The sequence below is a fragment of the Halichoerus grypus genome, chromosome 8, assembly GCF_964656455.1.
Source record: "Halichoerus grypus chromosome 8, mHalGry1.hap1.1, whole genome shotgun sequence".
Lineage (NCBI taxonomy): Eukaryota > Metazoa > Chordata > Mammalia > Carnivora > Phocidae > Halichoerus > Halichoerus grypus.
In genome coordinates, this window is record NC_135719.1 from 72,713,317 (window position 1) to 72,732,823 (window position 19,507).

General features: G+C 36.7%; 2 protein-coding genes across 3 annotated transcripts in view; one reads left to right on the forward strand and one right to left on the reverse strand.

The window, feature by feature from the left end:
* The window catches only part of RASGRP1 (RAS guanyl releasing protein 1), a 79,196-nt gene extending 68,787 nt beyond the window's left edge, over nucleotides 1-10,409 (forward strand). For both annotated transcript variants that reach the window (XM_036071069.2, XM_078053393.1), the window contains one exon: nucleotides 7,588-10,409. In XM_036071069.2, coding sequence (XP_035926962.1) covers nucleotides 7,588-7,722 — 135 coding nt within the window. In that variant the 3' untranslated portion in view covers nucleotides 7,723-10,409. The remainder of the gene's footprint in view (nucleotides 1-7,587) is intronic.
* The window catches only part of FAM98B (family with sequence similarity 98 member B), a 40,896-nt gene continuing 31,096 nt past the window's right edge, over nucleotides 9,708-19,507 (reverse strand). Inside the window, exons 7-8 of the mRNA XM_036071070.2 lie at nucleotides 16,187-16,354; nucleotides 9,708-14,098 (exon numbers count right to left, since the gene is read on the reverse strand). Of these exons, the coding sequence (XP_035926963.2) occupies nucleotides 13,703-14,098; nucleotides 16,187-16,354 (564 nt within the window). The 3' untranslated portion in view covers nucleotides 9,708-13,702. The remainder of the gene's footprint in view (nucleotides 14,099-16,186; nucleotides 16,355-19,507) is intronic.

Sequence of the window (19,507 nt, forward strand, 5' to 3'; positions counted from 1 at the left end):
CTTTCAAACCAGTGGAGGCTCTGTCGCACCTTCCATGAGTAGAACAAGATATACTGGGCTCCCTATTGCCATTTCAAAGTTTTGGGTCCTGGCACCAACGTCTGTTCACAATAGGCGCTTTGAGTAAAAAAACCAGTTTCTACTGATCAGCTTTACTGTGCTCACACCACAGCCCTGTTTCTAAATGAAACTCAAACACATCAGAGAATGTGATCTTCTATATACATTAGACGGTATCTGGCAGATGCACAGTTGAATATAAACTGGTAACAACTGTACCAGGAGTTGCTTTTTCTTCAGCTTACAATGTCGTAATTATAAGGTGCCCCATAAAGGCATGATAAAGTTTACCAAGAAAGGGAGAATAGGAGTTTGGGAATATGGTTCCAAGGTTAGAGAAAAGAGCATAATGAAAGAGGATAAGAAAGGAAAGGGGACAACAGGCAGTTGCCCTAATACTCAGTTCTGTAGGGCCAATAACTGAAGTACTTCCTTTTGTTTAAAGTACAGGGCTCATGGTGAGGGCTGGCTCAGAGGGGTTCCTACCAGTGTGTGTTAGGTAACTTTAAGTCATTTTAGAGAGAGGGAAGCTTAGATCCTTAACGGTTTTCTTTTTTCTAAAACATCAAGGTTGGCAATGTGTTTTTGGAGGCGTAGCAGTACAAACACAAAACCAACATCCACCTAGCGAGAATTCCTTAAATAATTCAACATATTACATAGTGAAATTGCCCAAAAGGGCCTCAGAATACCCTGCCTTCTCAGTGTTGTACCTTCCCTGTCAGACTCCTAGAAGCTGGAATACAGAAACATCTGAGGAAACAATACATGTGAAACTCTTGGCTTGGTGCCTGGAACAAAGAACATAATATTAGGAGGAACATAGGAAAAAATGATGAAAGGTGCTCTCTGGCTCAGAGTATTTTTTAAGACCTGCTTTAAGAATCAAGTCAATCAGAAGGTGACAAAATGTGGGTTACACAAAGCCCTTCCTCTTCAGGGGTAGAAACTGTCAAAAGCAATTTACATTTGTGATTCTAATACCAGATATACTGTGCCATACTTAGTCCTCTGTAAAATATAAGGCAGGATTCCATGCTCTCTATGGTTTGCTTCAGATCATGAATAATTGTTATCATGGAACACATTTACCTAGCACATAGCAATCTAGATAATTTCCACTGAGAAACAACTCATTGTATCCAGATTACCCAGAAATTGCCTACACTTGCAGGGAGGGAGTAACCAATATGGTATAATGTAAGAACACTGGACTCAAAGAAGACTGGAATCATCATCAAGGCAATGGGAGCTGTACCTTTCTACTCTCCCCTTCTGTTTAATTTACAACAAACCGGTTATTCATAACCAAACAAAAAGTGACCTCACGGAATACCCAGGAGATTTGTACCTGCCTGTGCTCCGGAAAGTAGGTGGCTAGGCCTCAGATCCAAGGGAGGTGGCGAGCCTGCTCCACCCCATCTTGCCATGAGCAGGCAAGAGCAACGCTGGAGAGTGCAAACCAGGTCAGACATGCAAGGAAGATACAGAAGTTGTGGAGGTCCCACTGGGAATGGAGCCAGACCGAGAAGAGTTTGGGGGCTGAGGAGAATCTTTCTTAGGAGTCAGCCTCCCTGCCCAGAACGACACTGCAATGCACTGGGCTTCCTCCCTCACAGAGGACAGGGAAAGCAAAAGTGGTGAGTGACTGGCCCCCTGGCTGCATAGGCTGTAACTGGAGGGACACATGTCTCTCCAACAGCACCCAGGTTTCTGAGGAAGGACCTCTAGCACTTGGGGGAGGGAGAGGAAAGGGAAAGAGGCAGATAAGAATAACAAAGGGCACTGAAGGAACACATACCCCCCCCCCCCCCCGCCCCATCTCCCTCAGGGTTTCATAGCAGGTTTGCCCATGAACGTGTGGGAGTGCCCCCACTCGAGGATCCCCCTATCATGCCGTGGGCAGCCCTCCACCTCTACCGCCAGTACTCTGTGTATCTTTTTTAATGCACACTCCCAAATGCAGCACCAGAGCCGGCTTAGGTAAAAAGAAACCCAAAACTTGAGCTATAGTATGTGGCCACCTTATGAAAAACAAAAGGACTTTAAATGCCAGTCTGTTGAACAAAGTAAACAACTAAGAAAGGTGTGTGCTACTTCAAATACGATGGCAGAGGCACATTTCGTGGGACACTATGGAAACTCACGGTATCACAAAGAGAAAAGAATTCCAGCAACCAAACTCAAAGGCATGGAATATTGGGATCTAACTGATAAAGAATTCAAAATAGCTGTTATAAAGAACAAGAAAAACTCAGAAAGGTTATTCAATGAACTATGGAAAAAAATTAATGAACAGGAGTTGTCAAAAAGATTGAAATTTTTAAAGAACCAGACAAATTCTGGAGCTCAAGAATTCAATGAGATGAAGAATGCACTAGAAAGCTTAGGAAATAAGGCAGATCAAGGAAAGAACTAGCAACTTAGAGGACAGGAATTTAGAAATGATTGAGAAGAGGAACTAAGATTTTTAAAAAAGTGAAGAAACCCGGGGCGCCTGGGTGGCTCAGTCGTTAAGCGTCTGCCTTCGGCTCAGGTCATGATCCCAGGGTCCTGGGATCGAGCCCCGCATCGGGCTCCCTGCTCAGCGGGAAGCCTGCTTCTCCCTCTCCGATTCCCCTTGCTTGTGTTCCCTCTCTCGCTATGTCTCTCTCTGTCAAATAAATAAATAAAATCTTTAAAAAAAAAAAAAAAAAGTGAAGAAACCCTATAAGAGCTATCAGTTATGATGGGAAAAATATAGAAGGAAAAAGAAGCAGAAAGCATATTTAGAGAAATAATAGCTGAGAACTTCCCAAACCTAGAGAAGAAAATGGAGAATACAAGTCCAAGAAGGTAATGGACCACCCAATTATTATTTTTTTAAAAGATTTTATTTGAGAGAGAAAGAGCATGAATGGTGGGGAGGGGCAGAGGGAGAGGGAGAAAAAAACTGGGAAAAAAGAGAAACCTATGAAGGAACCCCACTAGCTATAAGCAGGTTTCTCAGCAAAAACTCTATAGGCCATGAGAAAGTGAAATGACAAAGTATTAAAACTGCTAGCAAGAACACTTCATCCAGTAGTCACCTTTCAGACATGAATGTGAAATAAAGGCTTTCTCAGACAAAAACTGAAAGCACTCACCACCGCTAGACCAGCCTTGCAAGAAATGCTGAAAGTAGTTCTTCAAGCTGAAATGAAAGGATTTAGTGACATAAAAGCAAATGAAAGTACACCATACTCCAGCAATGATGAGAAATAAGCAGAATCAGAAAACTGTAACTGTATTAGAATGGTGTGTTCAACCTCTTAATTGTAGGAGAATGGCCTAAGGAACGGAGCATTAAAGATAACTGTAGCTACTATAATTTCTCAATGAATTCACAGCATAAAAAGATAAATTGTAATGTCAAAAATATAAAAGGGAAGGAATAAAAGAGTGGATAGCACTTTATCTTTGGTCACCTATAAAGTTTCAAGCTAAAAAGGACTATTTTAATTATGTTTTACATGTAAGCCACATGGTAATCACAAAGCAAAAAGAATGAAATCTTGCCATTTGCAACGACGTGGATGGAACTAGAGGGTATCATGCTAAGCAAAGTCAGTCAGAGACAAATACCATATGATTTCACTCATGTGGAATTTAAGAAACAAAACAGATGAACATAGGGAAAGGGAAAGAAAATAAAGTAAGAGGAAAACAGGGAAGCAAACCATTAGTGACTCTTAACTATAGGGAACAAACTGACAGTTGCTGGAGGGGAGGAGGGATAGGGTAAGTGAGTGATGGGCCTTAAGGAGGGCACTTGATGTAATGAGCACTGGGTGTTGTATGCAATTGATGAATCACTAAATTCTGCCTCTGAAACTAATACAATATATGTTAATTAAATTGAACTTAAGTAAAATTAAGTAAATTTAAGTAAAACATTTTTTAAAAAGGCTCAAATCACCGTGGAAAAATTACACTTTACAAGAGTAAAGAGAAATAGAGGGGGAAAAGAAAATGGAGATAGAAAACAACCAGAAGGCAAATACGATGGCAGTAGTAAGTCCTTACATAACAATAATCACTCTAAAAAATAAATGGATTGGTTTCACCAATCAAAAGGCACAGAGTGGCTGGATGGATAAAAAATAAGACCCAATTCTATGCTGCTTACAGGAAACTCATTTCAGCTCTAAAGACACATACCGGCTCAAAGTAAAGGGATGGAAGAGGATATTCCATGCAAATAGAAGCCCAAAGAAAATGGGGCATAGCCATACTTAGGTCAAACAAAACAGACTTCAAGCCAAAAATGTTAACAAGAGACAAAAGGTAATTATATAACGGTAAAAGGCTTGATACATCAACAAGATATAACAGTTGTAATATATATGCACCCAACACTGGGCTTCACTGGTGAAACCTACCAAACATTCAAAGAAGAATTAACACCAATCCTTCTCAAACTCTTCCAAAAAATTGAGGGAATACTTCCAAACTTATTCTATAAGAAGAGCATTACCCTGATACCAGAGCCAGATTAGGACACCATAAGAAAACTATAGCCCAATACTGCTGATGAATACAAATGCAAACATTCTCAACAAAATATTATCAAACTCAAAATAGAGGATTATACACCATGACCAAATGTGATTTATCCCTTGGATGCAAGCATAGGTCAACATATACAAATCAATAAATGTAATACATCACATTAGTAAAATGAAAGAAAAACCACATGATCATCTCAATAGAGGCAGAAAAGGCATTTGACAAAATACAACACCCTTTCAAATTAAAAAAAAAACAAAACAGCAGCAGATCGGATATAGAAGGAACAGACCTCCACATAATAAGGGCCCCAAATGACAAACCCATAGCTAAGATACTCAGTGGAAAAAAAGTTAAAGCTTTTTCTCAAGATCAGAAACAAGACACAAGGAGGCTTACTCTCATCACTCTTATTCAACACATTACTAAAAATCTTAGCTAGAGTGATTAAGCAAGACAAAGAAATAAATAGCATCCATAGCATCCAAATCAGGAAAGAAGTAAAACTGTCACAATTTGCAGATGACATGAGTCTGTATGTATAAAATCGCCAAAAGAACCAAAATACTGTTGGAACTAATCAAAAATTTAGGTATAGTTGCAGGCTACAAAATCAACATACAGAAATCAGCTGCATTTCTACACACTAAGGATGAAATATCTGAAAAAGAATTAAAACTATCCTATTCATAATAGCACCAAAAGCAATGAAATACTTTGGAATATATTTAACCAAGGAAGTGAAAGATCTGTACAATTTGAAAACAAGATTTTGCTGAAAGAAACTGAAGACAGAAACAAATGGAAAGATATCCCATGTTCATGACCAGAAGAACTGTTAAAATGTCCATACTACCCAAAGCCATCTACAGATTTAATGCAATCTCTATTAAAATGCCAATAGCATTCTTTACAGAAATAGAAAAAAAAAAAAAATCCTAAAATCTGTATGGAACCACAAAAGAACAAAGCTGGAGATATCATACTTCCTGATTTCAAACTATACTCAAAGCTACAGTAATAAAACCGTATGGTACTGGCACAAAAACTAACACATAGACCAATGGAAGAATAAAGAGAGCCCAGAATTACAACTTGCTTATGCAGTGAGCTAATATTTGATAAGGGCACCAAGAGCACCCAAGGGGGAAAGGATAGTCTCTTCAACAAATAGAGACTACATCAAACTTAAAAGCTTTTGCACAGCGAAAGAACACAATGAAAAAGCAATATAGAGAATGGGAGAAAATTTTTGCAAACCATAAACTGGATAAAGGGTTGATATCCAAATTATATAAAGAATTCATACAACTCAACAACAACAAAATCTGATTTAGAAATGGGCAGAAGAACTAAAGAGACATTTTTCTAAAGAATACATACAAATGGCCAACAGGTACATAAAAAGATGCTCAATATTGCTAAGCATCAAGGAAATGCAAATCAAAACACGATGAGCTATCAACTCACACCTGTTAGAATGGTTAGCATCAAGAAAACAAGATAGCAAGTGCTTGCTAGGATGTGCTGAAAAGGGAACCCTCGTGCCCTGCTGGTGAAAATGTAAATTGGTGCAGCCACTATGGGACACAGCGTGGAAGTTCCTCAAATATTAAAAGCAAAACTATCATATTATCCAGCAATTCCACTTCTGGGTATTTATCTGAAGAACACAAAAATACTAACTCAAAAAGACAGATACACCCCCATGTTCAATGCAGCATTATTTACAATAGGCAAGATATGGAAACAACCCAAGTGTCCATACCTCATCAATGAATGGACAACGACAATGTGTATATACACACACACACAATGGAGTATCATTCAGCCATGAGAAGGGAATTTGCAACAACATGGATGGACCTCAAACACATTATGCTAAGTGAGACAAGACAGAGTAAGACAGGTACTGTATGACATCACTTATATATGGAATTTTAAAAAGCCAAACTTGCAAAAACAGATTAAAATGGTGGTTACGGGGCGCCTGGGTGGCTCAGTTGGTTAAGCGTCTGCCTTCGGCTTAAGTCATGATCCCAGGGTCCTGGGATCGAGTCCCGTATCAGGCTCCCTGCTCAGCGGGGAGGCTGCTTCTCCCTCTCTCTCTGCCTTTCCTCCCAGCCTGTGTTCTCTCTCTCTCGCTCACTCTCTCTCAAATAAATAAAAATAATAAAATAAAATGGCGGTTACCAGGGGAAGGATGGGAGGTACAGATGTTTAAGGGTACCAACTTACAACGAGTGGTAAATAAGCCTGAAAGATACAATGCATGGTACAATGAACAATAAACAATACTGTACTATAATCCTCAAACCTGCTGAGTCCAGAACTTAAATTATTCCAACTACTAAAAAGGATAATATTATAACAATGAAAGGTGCTGATTGTCTTTACAATGGCAGTATTACAACATATCAAAATAACATGTTGTACATCTTAAATTTATACAATGTCATAGGTCAAATATAATTCAATTTAAAAAAGGCAGTAGCCTGGAAGTCAACTGCCGCAGAAAATTAGATAACTAAATCCCAGTTTAGGGGGTAGGAAAAAATTCCTTATCAAAGGAGTCCATTACTTTTCAGTTAATTTTGGGGGAAAAAACTTAGACTAAATGAACTATAATATTTCATATGACAGTATTCTGAGTCACCGTTTTCATACCTCAGACCTGACAAGAGACTCCATTTCTGCCAAGTTTAGGTCTCCCACTATACAGCATCCAAAGGTTTTATATCCACCTCTTGTCTGGGAATGGTTTATTCTGCCTGCTAGCCCTCTTTGATATGATAACAAAAACTAATTGCTGTTTGCACATGCTCACTTGACATTAAACTTGTTATTTTCTATTCAGAGCAAAATAAACGTCTTGGAAAGTTTTTAATTCTCAGCCATAGTGAATAGAAAACGCCAATCAAGTGTAGTACTCCCAATATTGTAACTGATTTGCTATTCATTGCTGCTTTATTAACATACCTCATTCTCCTTTCCCTTTAGGAAATAAATACCCTGAAAGCAGATAATGACGCTCTAAAGATCCAACTGAAATATGCACAGAAGAAAATAGAAACCCTCCAACTTGCAAGAAGCAATCATGTGTTAGCTCAAATGGAGCATGGTGACTGTTCTTAGCCCAGAAACTGAAGAAGCACAATGTGTAGAGGAGTATATCAGAGATCTCTTAACTAAAATGAGTAACACAAACACCTGGGGAACCTTAGATCGACCAGTTATTTTAAAAGGGTACTTTAAAACAGAAAAGCAAGTTGTTTTTTTTTTGTTTTTTTTTTTTTACTTGAAAGACTCCTCATGAGTGGAACTGTCTTCTCTTCCAGTCAGTTAAGTCAAAGGGTAGGAAAGCTGAAGAATGCAGAATTTTTGCCATTCACACCATAAACTTTTTTTTTCCCCTGGAATACCAACAGCTTGATAAAAATAGGACTACAGGTTTCTGACAAGGTTGCTTCTCCTATGTGGCCTGTGTAGCTACTTCTTCCTCAGAACTAAAATCCCTGGAAAATTAATTTGCTTCCTTCTGTGGGTTTTCTGTGAACTGAAAGATTTATTTTGTTCCATCCAAAGCTTGCTTACCGTGGGAAGAGACTCACATTCCAAAAATAGATTCACTTCCTCTATATTCCAGCATTCTTTTCGAATCTGGTTCCCACTTCACTACCTCAGGTATCTAATCAATTAGCCTTCTCCCACTCCTTCCTCACTAGGCTCATACTCACATGAGGATATCTATCTAGAAGTAAACTTCTAGAGATGGAGCCACAAATTTGGGGGTGAGGGAGGGGACTAAGACATTATCCAAGTACAGGTCAACTCACAGTTTTAGTCTCACAGTCATAAGTAGGCAAACTAAACACCTGGAAACATAGCTAATACCACCTAATACACGACCGGCCAGGTAGCTAAAAAAAAAACCTGCCAACGTGGTATTTGTCCTCATATACCTACATTGGGATAGAATTAGGAATTTATGGCCTTTTGAAAGAATCTGTTTAACTTTTCATGTGCCATCTTTATCTTTTTTTTTTTTTGAAGTAACTATTTTGAACTGATTTTGTGCTATACTGTCTTCACTATTAATATTATTTAGAAATAAGCTAACTGGATCAGAGGCTTCAATAAGACCCGAGAACGTGTATATGTGTATATATTATGTATATACAATATCAAGCATGCATGTGACTTGGAATTTTGTTTCCTCCTTCATAAAATGTGGGGGTGAATTAAACAACTTTGTCATTTACACAAATCCACAAATATAAAGTTAGTTTGTTACAAGATAAAGAAATTGCTCACAATGTAAGATGTATTGTTCAGCAAAATCACAATTGAGTCCTATGAGTTTTCTATTAATGAAGGTTAATGATAAATGGGCTCATTTAATTGGACAACTGTTTACAAACTCCCGTCTATATGATTTCTCTAAAAAGTTCATATAATCATTTTCTTTTTGAGGGGAACTTACCTTCCATGCTTGGAAAGCTTGGTACCAAGCATACTTGAAATTCATACGCAAGTTGACCAACTGCCAAGAACATAATCTCAACAATTAAAAGTTCGAAACCTAAAACCAACAACACCAAATCTTATTCAGAATACAAAGTATATACAGTGTAATTTCCTTGGAGGATTCAGATCATTTAAGAAGTTTATCTGATGAAAGACCAGTTTCCATTTGCATACCTCCTTGTACTGAGCTTTAGTGACAAAACTAGTGAGTGGCTTTCAGCTAGTGTTTTAAAGAATTACTTTATGCACAAATTTACCCTTTCCTAATTCCAAACTCAGAAATCCCCAGAGCAGGCTGCTTAGGTCCATCACCTGGTATATAAGTTAAGAAGCACTTTGTCCACATAAGTAGCAAACATGAATTTATGATAATCTTTAAAAATTCATGTTCTTCACTATTATTCTTTCCCTCTGATACAGACCAAAGGTGGTACAGCTCAATTTCTTTATAAACACAGTCATGTAACACAATTTTTCATTCTCCTTACCCTCCATCCAAAATACAGACCCCAGTTAACTCCTGTGTACATAATCTGTAATCCTAAAATTCCAAAGGTCAGAGCTCCCTTAATCAAATTAATATGGCTAGAGGGTTTGTTTTTTTTTTTTTAAAGATTTTATTTATTTATTTGACAGAGAGAGACACAGTGAGAGCAGGATCACAAGCAGGGGGAGTGGGAGAGGGAGAAGCAGGCTTCCTGCTGAGCAGGGAGCCCAATGCAGGGCTCGATCCCAGGACCCTGGGATCATGACCTGAGCCGAAGGCAGACGCTTAACGACTGAGCCACCCAGGCGCCCCAATATGGCTAGAGGGTCTTAAGCATTGCAGAATTTATCACTAAAATGGGCAGGAAGCAGTAGTTTTATCACAAGTTTTTACAGTCCAGCAAGGGCCAAAGATGAATAGCATGTAAATTAATATTTGCATTGAGCTACATGGGATTAGTACAATCTACAGAAATAATCTGGAAAAAATTTTTGGTTTGTCAAGCCTAGGATACAAACTTTTATGTCTTATACTGACTTGAAATATGTTTGAGCACATATTTATCTGTCAAAACAAGGACAAATCTTGTTTTGTCAACAGCAGTGTCACTTATTTTCTTTGGTAACTGACTTGCCTTTTTACTGACCGTTTGTGAATTTCTGTCTAAGGATCTATAATGTAAAAGAACTGCAAGGAAAAAACAAGTGTACAGATTGTAAAGGGTTTTTTGTTTTTTGTTTTTTTGATACCTAATGTAAGTTTTCTTTGTGTAATATTTATATGATAAAAGACATTAGGATCCCCACCACATAGCTGTCTTGTGTTTCTTCTAGTTCATGAATATGTAGAAGCTCCTCTTAAAAAATCTATAATCCACAGCTGACACTACTTCCCTATTCTATTAACCAAACCGGGTATTCCTGGAAGGAAAAGCAAAGCAATTATTCAGTGTTAAGTTTTTCTCAATCTTTTTATAACATGAAGTAACAGTACAGAAATATTCAACCTTTTCCTATCTTGCTGCATAAGGACTTACAGCGGTCCCCAAATATTAAGTCTATAAATAACTTAAGAATGAAGGAGACAAATTTAAGGTTGTCCTTTCTCTGTAGCTTTTGTCTTTAATCCAACAGTTCTAAGAAAACTAGCAAGTAAAGAACTTTGAAGTTGTGCATGAAATTGATATAGTTCAGTCCAATGTAGACCACCCAGAGCAATTCATTTGTGTTCATGACTACTCAGAGTGATTAAGAGATAGCTATGACTTCCTCTTAATCCCCAGCCAACTTCTGTTTAACCAGACCAATGAAGAGTGGGGGTAAATTCCAATCACTCAAATTCCACTATGGAATGCATTCTGGTACATTTGGATATGGGTGTATTTATCCTTTTGGCAATTCGTAACACTTCATACAAAATAAGTCACAATGACAACCTGACCCTGAAGGAGAGATTAAACTGCCTCCTTTCTTTCATCCCCAGATTCCATCCCAAATTTATCTATCCTGTGCTTATAAGGTATCTCATTGCTCAGAACATTTCCTGGTCACAAATCTTTTCTGGGTTATCATACCTTCTTTTGACATAAATACAGGTAATTAAGTGTTCTTGGTTTAAAATGTTTTTTCTCTTTAGTGAAGCAAGGTTTCCCTGATCTGCAGAACACAAGGCCATAGGTTCAAAGAAAACATCTCACCCTTCTGCTGAGAGCTATGTGTAAAATGGATGGGGACACACATTCTTTGTAAGGTCCAGATAAGAGATTAGTTACTTTAACCCAGAATCTCTCAGTAAAGTCATGTCTATAGGTGCTATTAAGATACCAAAGGCTAGACTAAGGCAGGGAGGGGGGAAAAAAAAAGGGGGGGGGGGAGGGAAGATAAATGAGGTAATAGGGGAAAATGAAACTGAGAACCGGGCAAAAAGGAATGAAGAGGAGGCCCATAAAAAGGTTTAGATTGTAGGAAGCAGTAAAGTACCATTCATCATACTCTGCATTTGTACTGCACTCAATTTATAAAATATTTTCACATTATGGCTGTTGACATCAAAGCCCCAAATTGCCTATTGCTAGTCTAGCTATTGCTCAGCACACACTTCTACAAAACAAATTTTTACTTAAAAAAGAATATCATGAAAATCCTACCTTCCAGGGAAGAAAAAGATATTAGGGTCTAGATCACCCTGCTTGTCATTCAAGTGAAGTTTATGGGAATGTATAAATAGGAGTGGTTCCAGCTCCAATATGATCCCAGGAGCAAGTGATAAAACTGGATAAGGTTTACAGCAAGTATAGTGGATAACTCAACAGCACTCCTTTGAAGGTACAAGGAAATCTTACAGAAATGGATAAATTAATGTTTCTGCCATTGTTTACCACAAACCTTGAGTGATAAAAGTTGAAAGTAGTTGTAAACCCCTTCTATATCAGCAACTATACTCCAGTAGTCTTTGATTAAATATTTTTAAAAATTATTTATTTTTCAGAATTCATAGCTATTGAAAAGAATGTTTTAATTACAGAAAGCCTTTTTTTTCCAACTATCACAAATGAAATTAAGTATCTTCATTAAATATAAACACATTTTTAAAATCTATTTTACAAATAACCTAAAGTTTGTTTTCCTGTCCTGAACAAGTTTCTTTGAAGAGTTAGCTTGAAAAATACATGGCAAAGACTGCAGTATACACAATATTTACTTTTAAAGTTTTAACATTATTTTAGTTTTCACTACAGGGTTTACTGTAAAGCAAAACAAAACAACAACAATGAAACTGCCAAATATCAAATACCATGTGTCCACTGGTAATCAGCTTTCTATCTGTTGAGTTTGCTAGATCAAAGAAAGTTGTTACGCACGGGTGTCAACCAAGAGCCCACACTGGGATACACATTTTACAGTGGGAATGAAAAAATGTGTATGACTATCTTATCTCTCTTTACTAAGAGAAAAATGCATTAAACCATCACAACAAGCCCTCAATAAATGGCACTTGTACTTACGTCTTTATGAAACAATCTGAGAAGAGTGCAAGCGTCACATTCCTCATTTGACAAATGAGGACAAATCAATCCTTGAGAGCTATGGTCATTTCAGCCCATAGCACCCCTGGGCTAGTGCCATGATTCAAATTCACAACTCTTGATCTCCAAACCTTTACCTGCTCCAACCACCAAACCACATGTAAGCATTCCCTAACCCTGTTTCCCAAATCGAGCTATGAATCAGAATTTCCAAGGGATGCCCTGATCCTACCTCTGATGGACTGAAACTGGCAATTACTGCCCTAATCCTGAGCAATACAGCTCAGCCTGCCTTTTAATATTCAAACACCTAAGGTGATGGCACAAATGAAGAGACCAGTTTATATGAGTATTATTTACATCACCATGTAAAATTATTGCTTGTCCTTATCCCTTTAGAGTAATTCTGACCTCAGTCTTTAACTTTGCTTTGTTAAACAAAATCACAGATTTCAAATCCACCTGGAAAATAAATCAAATATACATAGCAAAAAGTAGGCTTGAGCTTCAATTAATGGAACTTTAACAGAAACCTGGTCAGAGGAATTGCTGCCTATAAAAGAACAAACAAGTCATGACAACTACCTATTGAACACAACTATCAGATCAGTCCCTTTCCCTATTTCATAAAGTATAATTATCAAATACAAAACACGGCCACAGGAATACAGATGAGGCAAGAGTCTATATTCCTTTCCATTACAAGTAGGGTTATTTATGTGTTTCAAACCTGAATAAAATACAGGTAACAATCTAAATTCAATCATGACAATAAAATACTTTCCATTTTCTAAGTCTGATGGTAATAAATATTTACATTTTTAAAAATAATTTTTGCTCATTTTTTGTTTTTTAAAAAGACATGCTCAAGGGTACACAGAATATGGAAAAATCATCACTCTAAGAGATCAGATGGTAGTATAAAACAATGCTCTTACAGATTAACCCAATTCAAGAATGGTATCAGGGAATCTAACATGGTGTTTACTTCAAAGATGACATTCAAGTATGTTATTTAGAACACTACACCTAATGTCTCTGCCAAGAAAAGCACTGCTATCTAATTTTGGTAGTTTTTAGTATCTTCTATATCCACCCCCACCTCCTCCATAAGGATCTCCATAACCTCTTCCACCATAGCCCCCTCTTCCACCATAGCCCCCTCCTCTTCCACCATAATCTCCCCTCCCCCCATAATCTCCTCTGCCTTGGAAACCTCCTCCTCTACCACCCCCTCCCCCGCTTCCTCCCCACCCTCCTCCTCCTCCACCACCTCCCCAACCTCCCCCACCTCCCCAGCCACCTCTTCCACCCCCACCACCTCCTCGACCACCCCCACCACCTCCACCTCCACCACCCCAACCACCCCTTCCACCGCCTTCTTGTCTCTTTTGCCAAGGGGGCATTTCAGGGGGTGGTGGTTCGATTTCATTCGGCCGTCCTCCTCTGTCAGGCACCCTTCCCATCAGCACCTGTGTGAAGAGACATTGTCCTTCAGGTTCTAATATTTTAGAAATTACAATTTACATAAAGGATTCAAGTGATATTGAACTTACTGTTCTAATAAAGAAACAGAAGCCAAATATTTAAGGACATGAAAGCATCAGACATGTAACACGAATTAATACTGAAAATAGAAATGTGATGTGTGACAAATTCCTCACAGTGTAGATTACTTCTAAACAATCTGGGGAATATTGCTGAAACTTAAGGGCTTGTTAATTTTCTCTTGTTCAAATTTGTTTCAAATTCTGGAATAAATGCAGTACCCACCATACTAAAATATTTTTACCAACATATTTTCAATATACATAAATTATATACCCTATATTCATTACCTTCATATCTATTTATACAACAACTCTGGACTTCCCACTGCCATTCATTTGGTCATGGATTATCTAACAAAAAATTATATTCCTAAACATGTATTATTTTAAAAGTATTAAGTATATATGGTAACATGTGAATTTAATGAGATGTCAGAGATGAGTATGACTATAATCCAAGGTATCCCTCTAGAGATACAAGGATTCTCAATGAACTATTCCTTTCTTATGAAACTTAAGCTCACTAACTTTCAATGATGATACTAGTTACTATATTATCATAGAGAAAATAAAGTCTTGATAGGCCCTCATAACCATTCTTCACAATACTTGAAGGATAAGCCAGGGAAGAGTTTGGTTTAATCCCCAGCCTTCTGTAGAAAGGAGCTACTTTATATGCCCATAAATACAGACAGACACTGCTGAGGAAGTTAAGCTAGGAGACTAGCTTCCTGCTCATCTCTTTCAGGAAACAAGGTAAAACAGTAACTGCCTCAACCAAAATGACCTACAAATCAGTTAGGTTCTACTTCCATTGATCCTCTCATCAAAACCATGTTTTAGCAATTTATGTCATAAATTAAAGACAAAAAGTACAACATCCTTACTGTGTGGGCATTGTTCGAAGAATGCAAACATTCTCTTAAAGTCACCAATAATGTTCTAATTACCAAATGCAAAAAACAGCTTTTTTTGGTTGTAATTTTCATTGGTCTCTCCACCAAACGAACATGCTATGTTGGTGGCCACGTGGGGACACTGCTCCAAGAACTGATAAGATTGCCTTCAAATGGACTATAAATTATAACTTGGAAAAGAGATGGGCAATGTCACTTAAAGTAGAACTCTTAATCCCCTAAGACTAGATCATGACCTGATATAAGATACTAAGTAACATATTTAAAGACAGAATAGTTTCAAGAGGCAGAGGAGGTTGATCTAAAACAGAAGAGGGAGGAACAAACACTGGTAACTTAGTAATAATTAACAAGTTGACTTTATATACACCCATCCCTCTAGCAAGATATACTGTATCAAGGACACTTTCTTCACTGAGTAACAATGTTTTAAAATTGCCCAAATCCCTTCTGACTTTTTGCTCTTTCCTAATAAAGTTTGCCATAAAGTGCTCTAAATATAGAGCACATGCCAGTCAAACTGACAAATCTAGATTATTGTCATTGCTGCTGTTGTAAAAGATTCAATCTCTTTGAGCTTGTTTAAAAGCAATGTTATTAGAGAAATGTATCTATACTCTTAATCAGAAAATGGAAGCTCCAAAAGATTCAGTAACCTGCCCAAGGTGACTCCTCTATGTAAATGATAGAACTAAGATAGGAATCCAGACCTATAGGTCTCCAAAGCATGTACTCTTCCTTTACATCAAGGATATAAGGAACCTGTCACTACCTGAAACAACTACTACAGATTTTTACTGACAAAAAATAAATACATTCTTGGAAAGAAGGCAAATAATTCTTGCTAAAGCTACTGATAAAATCAATTCTTAATTCCTCTAATTCAAATAGATTTATTTTTTATTTATGAATACAGAGACTCAAATGAACATGCACACACAAAACATAACTAAGCCTGGATGAACTGAAATACTATCACCACTCTGTTCTAGGAGTTTACCAGGGTGTAAGAGAAAAATGGATTGAAATCTATAAAAACACCAAATGAGGATATTATACATTCATTCTCCACTGTACTGAAAGAAAAACCAACCTTATTAATGGCACATGCCGTCTTCTCACGGCTGGAGCCACTACTTGTTCTAATGATCTTGGACAGATCTTCACGAGCAGCAAGTAGATGTGCCAGTGTAATCGTTGTCTTGGGTGATAAAGCGTAACGCTTAGGCTGGTAAATTCTTGCTATGTCATCTGTTTTTACCTAAATAACAAAAGATAGGGGGAAAAAGAGCCAAAGAACATTTCAATGAAAGAACAATGGCAATCATCATCTTCAGAAAGAAAAAAGAGATAATGCACAAGCAAAGAAATAGAAAAGAGCAAAACATTTAAATATCTCATCATTTGTATGCAGAATGAAAAAAAGAGACCAACAGATGCCAAAAGAATACATAACTACCAATAACAAGTCATTAAAAAATAACACAAAGAAAGGTTCCATCAATATTAGCTAACAACAAAATACTTAAAAACAGCCTTAACCAAAAACACATATAGGACCTTTAAGAAGGAAACATCAGTAAAGCTTATAAAAACAAAAAGAAAACTTGAATGAATCGAGAGAAATGCCAAGTTTCTGTATAGGGACATTGAGTATTGTCATTTTCCCCCCAAATTAACTTATACATTTATTGTAATACTAATGGAATGGTTTTTGAGAGGATGGGGGGAAGAAAGGAATCTAAAGTTAATCCAGAAACTAAATATGTAATTACAACAAAAAGAATTTTGAGAAATAAGAGTTCTACCAGGTATTACTATGTAATATGAAATCATCATCACTGTCTTAACAGTTAACATTCCTTGAGTACTTATTAAACGTGCCAGGATACTGTCCACTTAATAGTCATTTCTTTAATCCTTAAAACATCCTTTTAGAGTGGTTGCTTTTATTATCCCCTTTTGCAGATAGAAAAAGAAATGAGACCTGGAAAGCTTAAACAGTTTCCCCAAAATACATAGAGTCCCAGTTTTGCCTACCTACTAATAAAGGTTCTAGCTGACCCCCAGGCAAAGGTACAGATAACAATATACTATCCTACCTCAGTCTAATTAAATGGAACTTGGGGAAAAAATAGACTGATGAAACAAAACAGGCAATTAAAATTCAGAGCTTCATATATATATGACTGCAATGACAGAGGAGGTATCAAAGATCAGTGAGAAATGGGGGGTGGGAAGTAAAAAAAAAAAATCAGTGAGAAAAGGGATGGATGAATTTTTAAATGATGTTGGAATGAACTGCTATTTATAAAAAAAAAAAGGAACAATAATAAGGCATACCAGATAACAAAGAGAATTCCAAATACAATAAAGAGTTCACTGTTTAAGGTTTTATTTTAAATTGAAAAACTTAACTATATTACAAAGATTAAAATTTCTATACATCAAAAACATAAAACAAAAAAACTGGTGAAAATATTTTCAACAAATAAAGCAACTAGCTAACTTCCTTAATATATAAAAAGGCCAAAAGGAAAACGGGAAGATCCTAAGGGGGAAAAAAGACAAGACACAAAAAGAAATTTCAAAACAAGAGGAAATTCAATGGACTAATAATCTTATGAAAAAAAGTTGAACTTTACCAATAATGAAAATATACAACTTAAAACAATTTAGTCTTTTTTAACCATCAAGTTAGCAACAAAACTGTTTTAATATTCTGAATATTAAAGAAGCTAAAGTGAGGACAAAATTTTATTTACCCTACTGGTAGTTTAAATTCATAAAAACTTTCCAGAAAACAATTTGGCCATGGGAATCAAGACCATCAAGAGTCATAACCTTTGACACAGTAAATTTCCACTTAGGAATCCACCATAAGAATATAGCTTGCAATTTACAAATAAAAATTACATACATTAATATTCCTAGTAGTAGTTAATACAGGAAAAAATGTCTAAAATAAGAAATTATGGCATCATTATATGATAAAATATAATGCGGCCATAAAAAGGATACTGAAAGGAAGTACTGCTACATTCAACAACAATGAATGAACCTTGAAAGCATTATGCTAAGCCACCAGACATAAAAAGCCACATACTATATGATTCCACTTATATGAACTGTCAGAATAAGTAAATCCAAAAAGCTTTAACCGAAGCAGATCATAGTAGCAGCTGTCAGGGAAGGGAGATATGGAGTTTTGGGGATGACTGCCAATGGGTTCCTTTTGAGGGTGATGGAAATGTTTTGGAACTAGACAGTAGTAATACAAAATTACAGTGAATATACTAAAAACCACCAAATTGTACATTTTAAGATGGTGAATTTTACTGCAAAAAAAATAATTAAAAATTAATTTTAAGAATATTAAAATAAAACTTTTAGAGGTATGGGACAATGATCACAATACAATCAGTGAAAAAAGCAAACTATAAGTGTTATCTTAATACTAGCAAAATAATGAAGAAATCAGATTAACCATACTAATAAATATATATAATCTTTCCAAAGGGCAACTCTAGAGTATGCATCAAAACATTAAAATCTATTTATATTGTTTCATCAAGAAATTCCACTTGGAATATATCATGGACATGAACAAAAATTTAGCTGCTGAGCGTATCATTAAAGGGTCAGACAAAATTAAAGAAAACCTCAATATCAATAGAGTATTAAACTTACTTGATAAAATATTCTACAAAGAGTTTAAATGCTGTAGAACAATATTTTATGAGTCATTCAACAATCTCAGACACATGAAATAGGGGGGAAATGATAATGATATTTAAATTTAATAAGAAAACTCAGGGTACAATTGCATGCATTCATATAATTAATTGAAAAGGATCAACTGAAAGGACAAACCTGACCTAAAAATAGCCTAAGAAAAAGAATTTTTACAAAATCATCCAGACTAAGGAATAAAGAACAAAAAGACAACCTCCTTGACCTAAAACATGATGACAAAAAGATCAAGATGAGAAGACAAATATCAAGGTATTTCCTAAAGGCATATTTTCTCAAAGTCTCCAAGTTTAAGGCTAGGAAAGAGTCAACACGTCCATGGTGTTTTAAATGGTGTTGGAATGAACTGCTGCTCCGAATGTTCAATGAAAACAACATCTCAAAACTCATTTTGGATTTCTGTGTAAATTTAAGGTCAATAGCGGAAACATCCTAAGTTAGTATGTTAAGACACTTTTAATGCACTACATTTCACAATTTTCCTTGTATTCTCAAATTCCTTTTTCCCCATTAAAATTCTATCAGGTTAAGGGGCACCTGGGTGGCTCAGTCAGTTAAGCACCTGACTTTGGCTCAGGTCATGATCTCGGGGTCCTGGGATCAAGCCCCGCATTGGGCTCCCGGCTCAGCAGGGAGTCTGTTTCTCCCTCTCCCTCTGCTC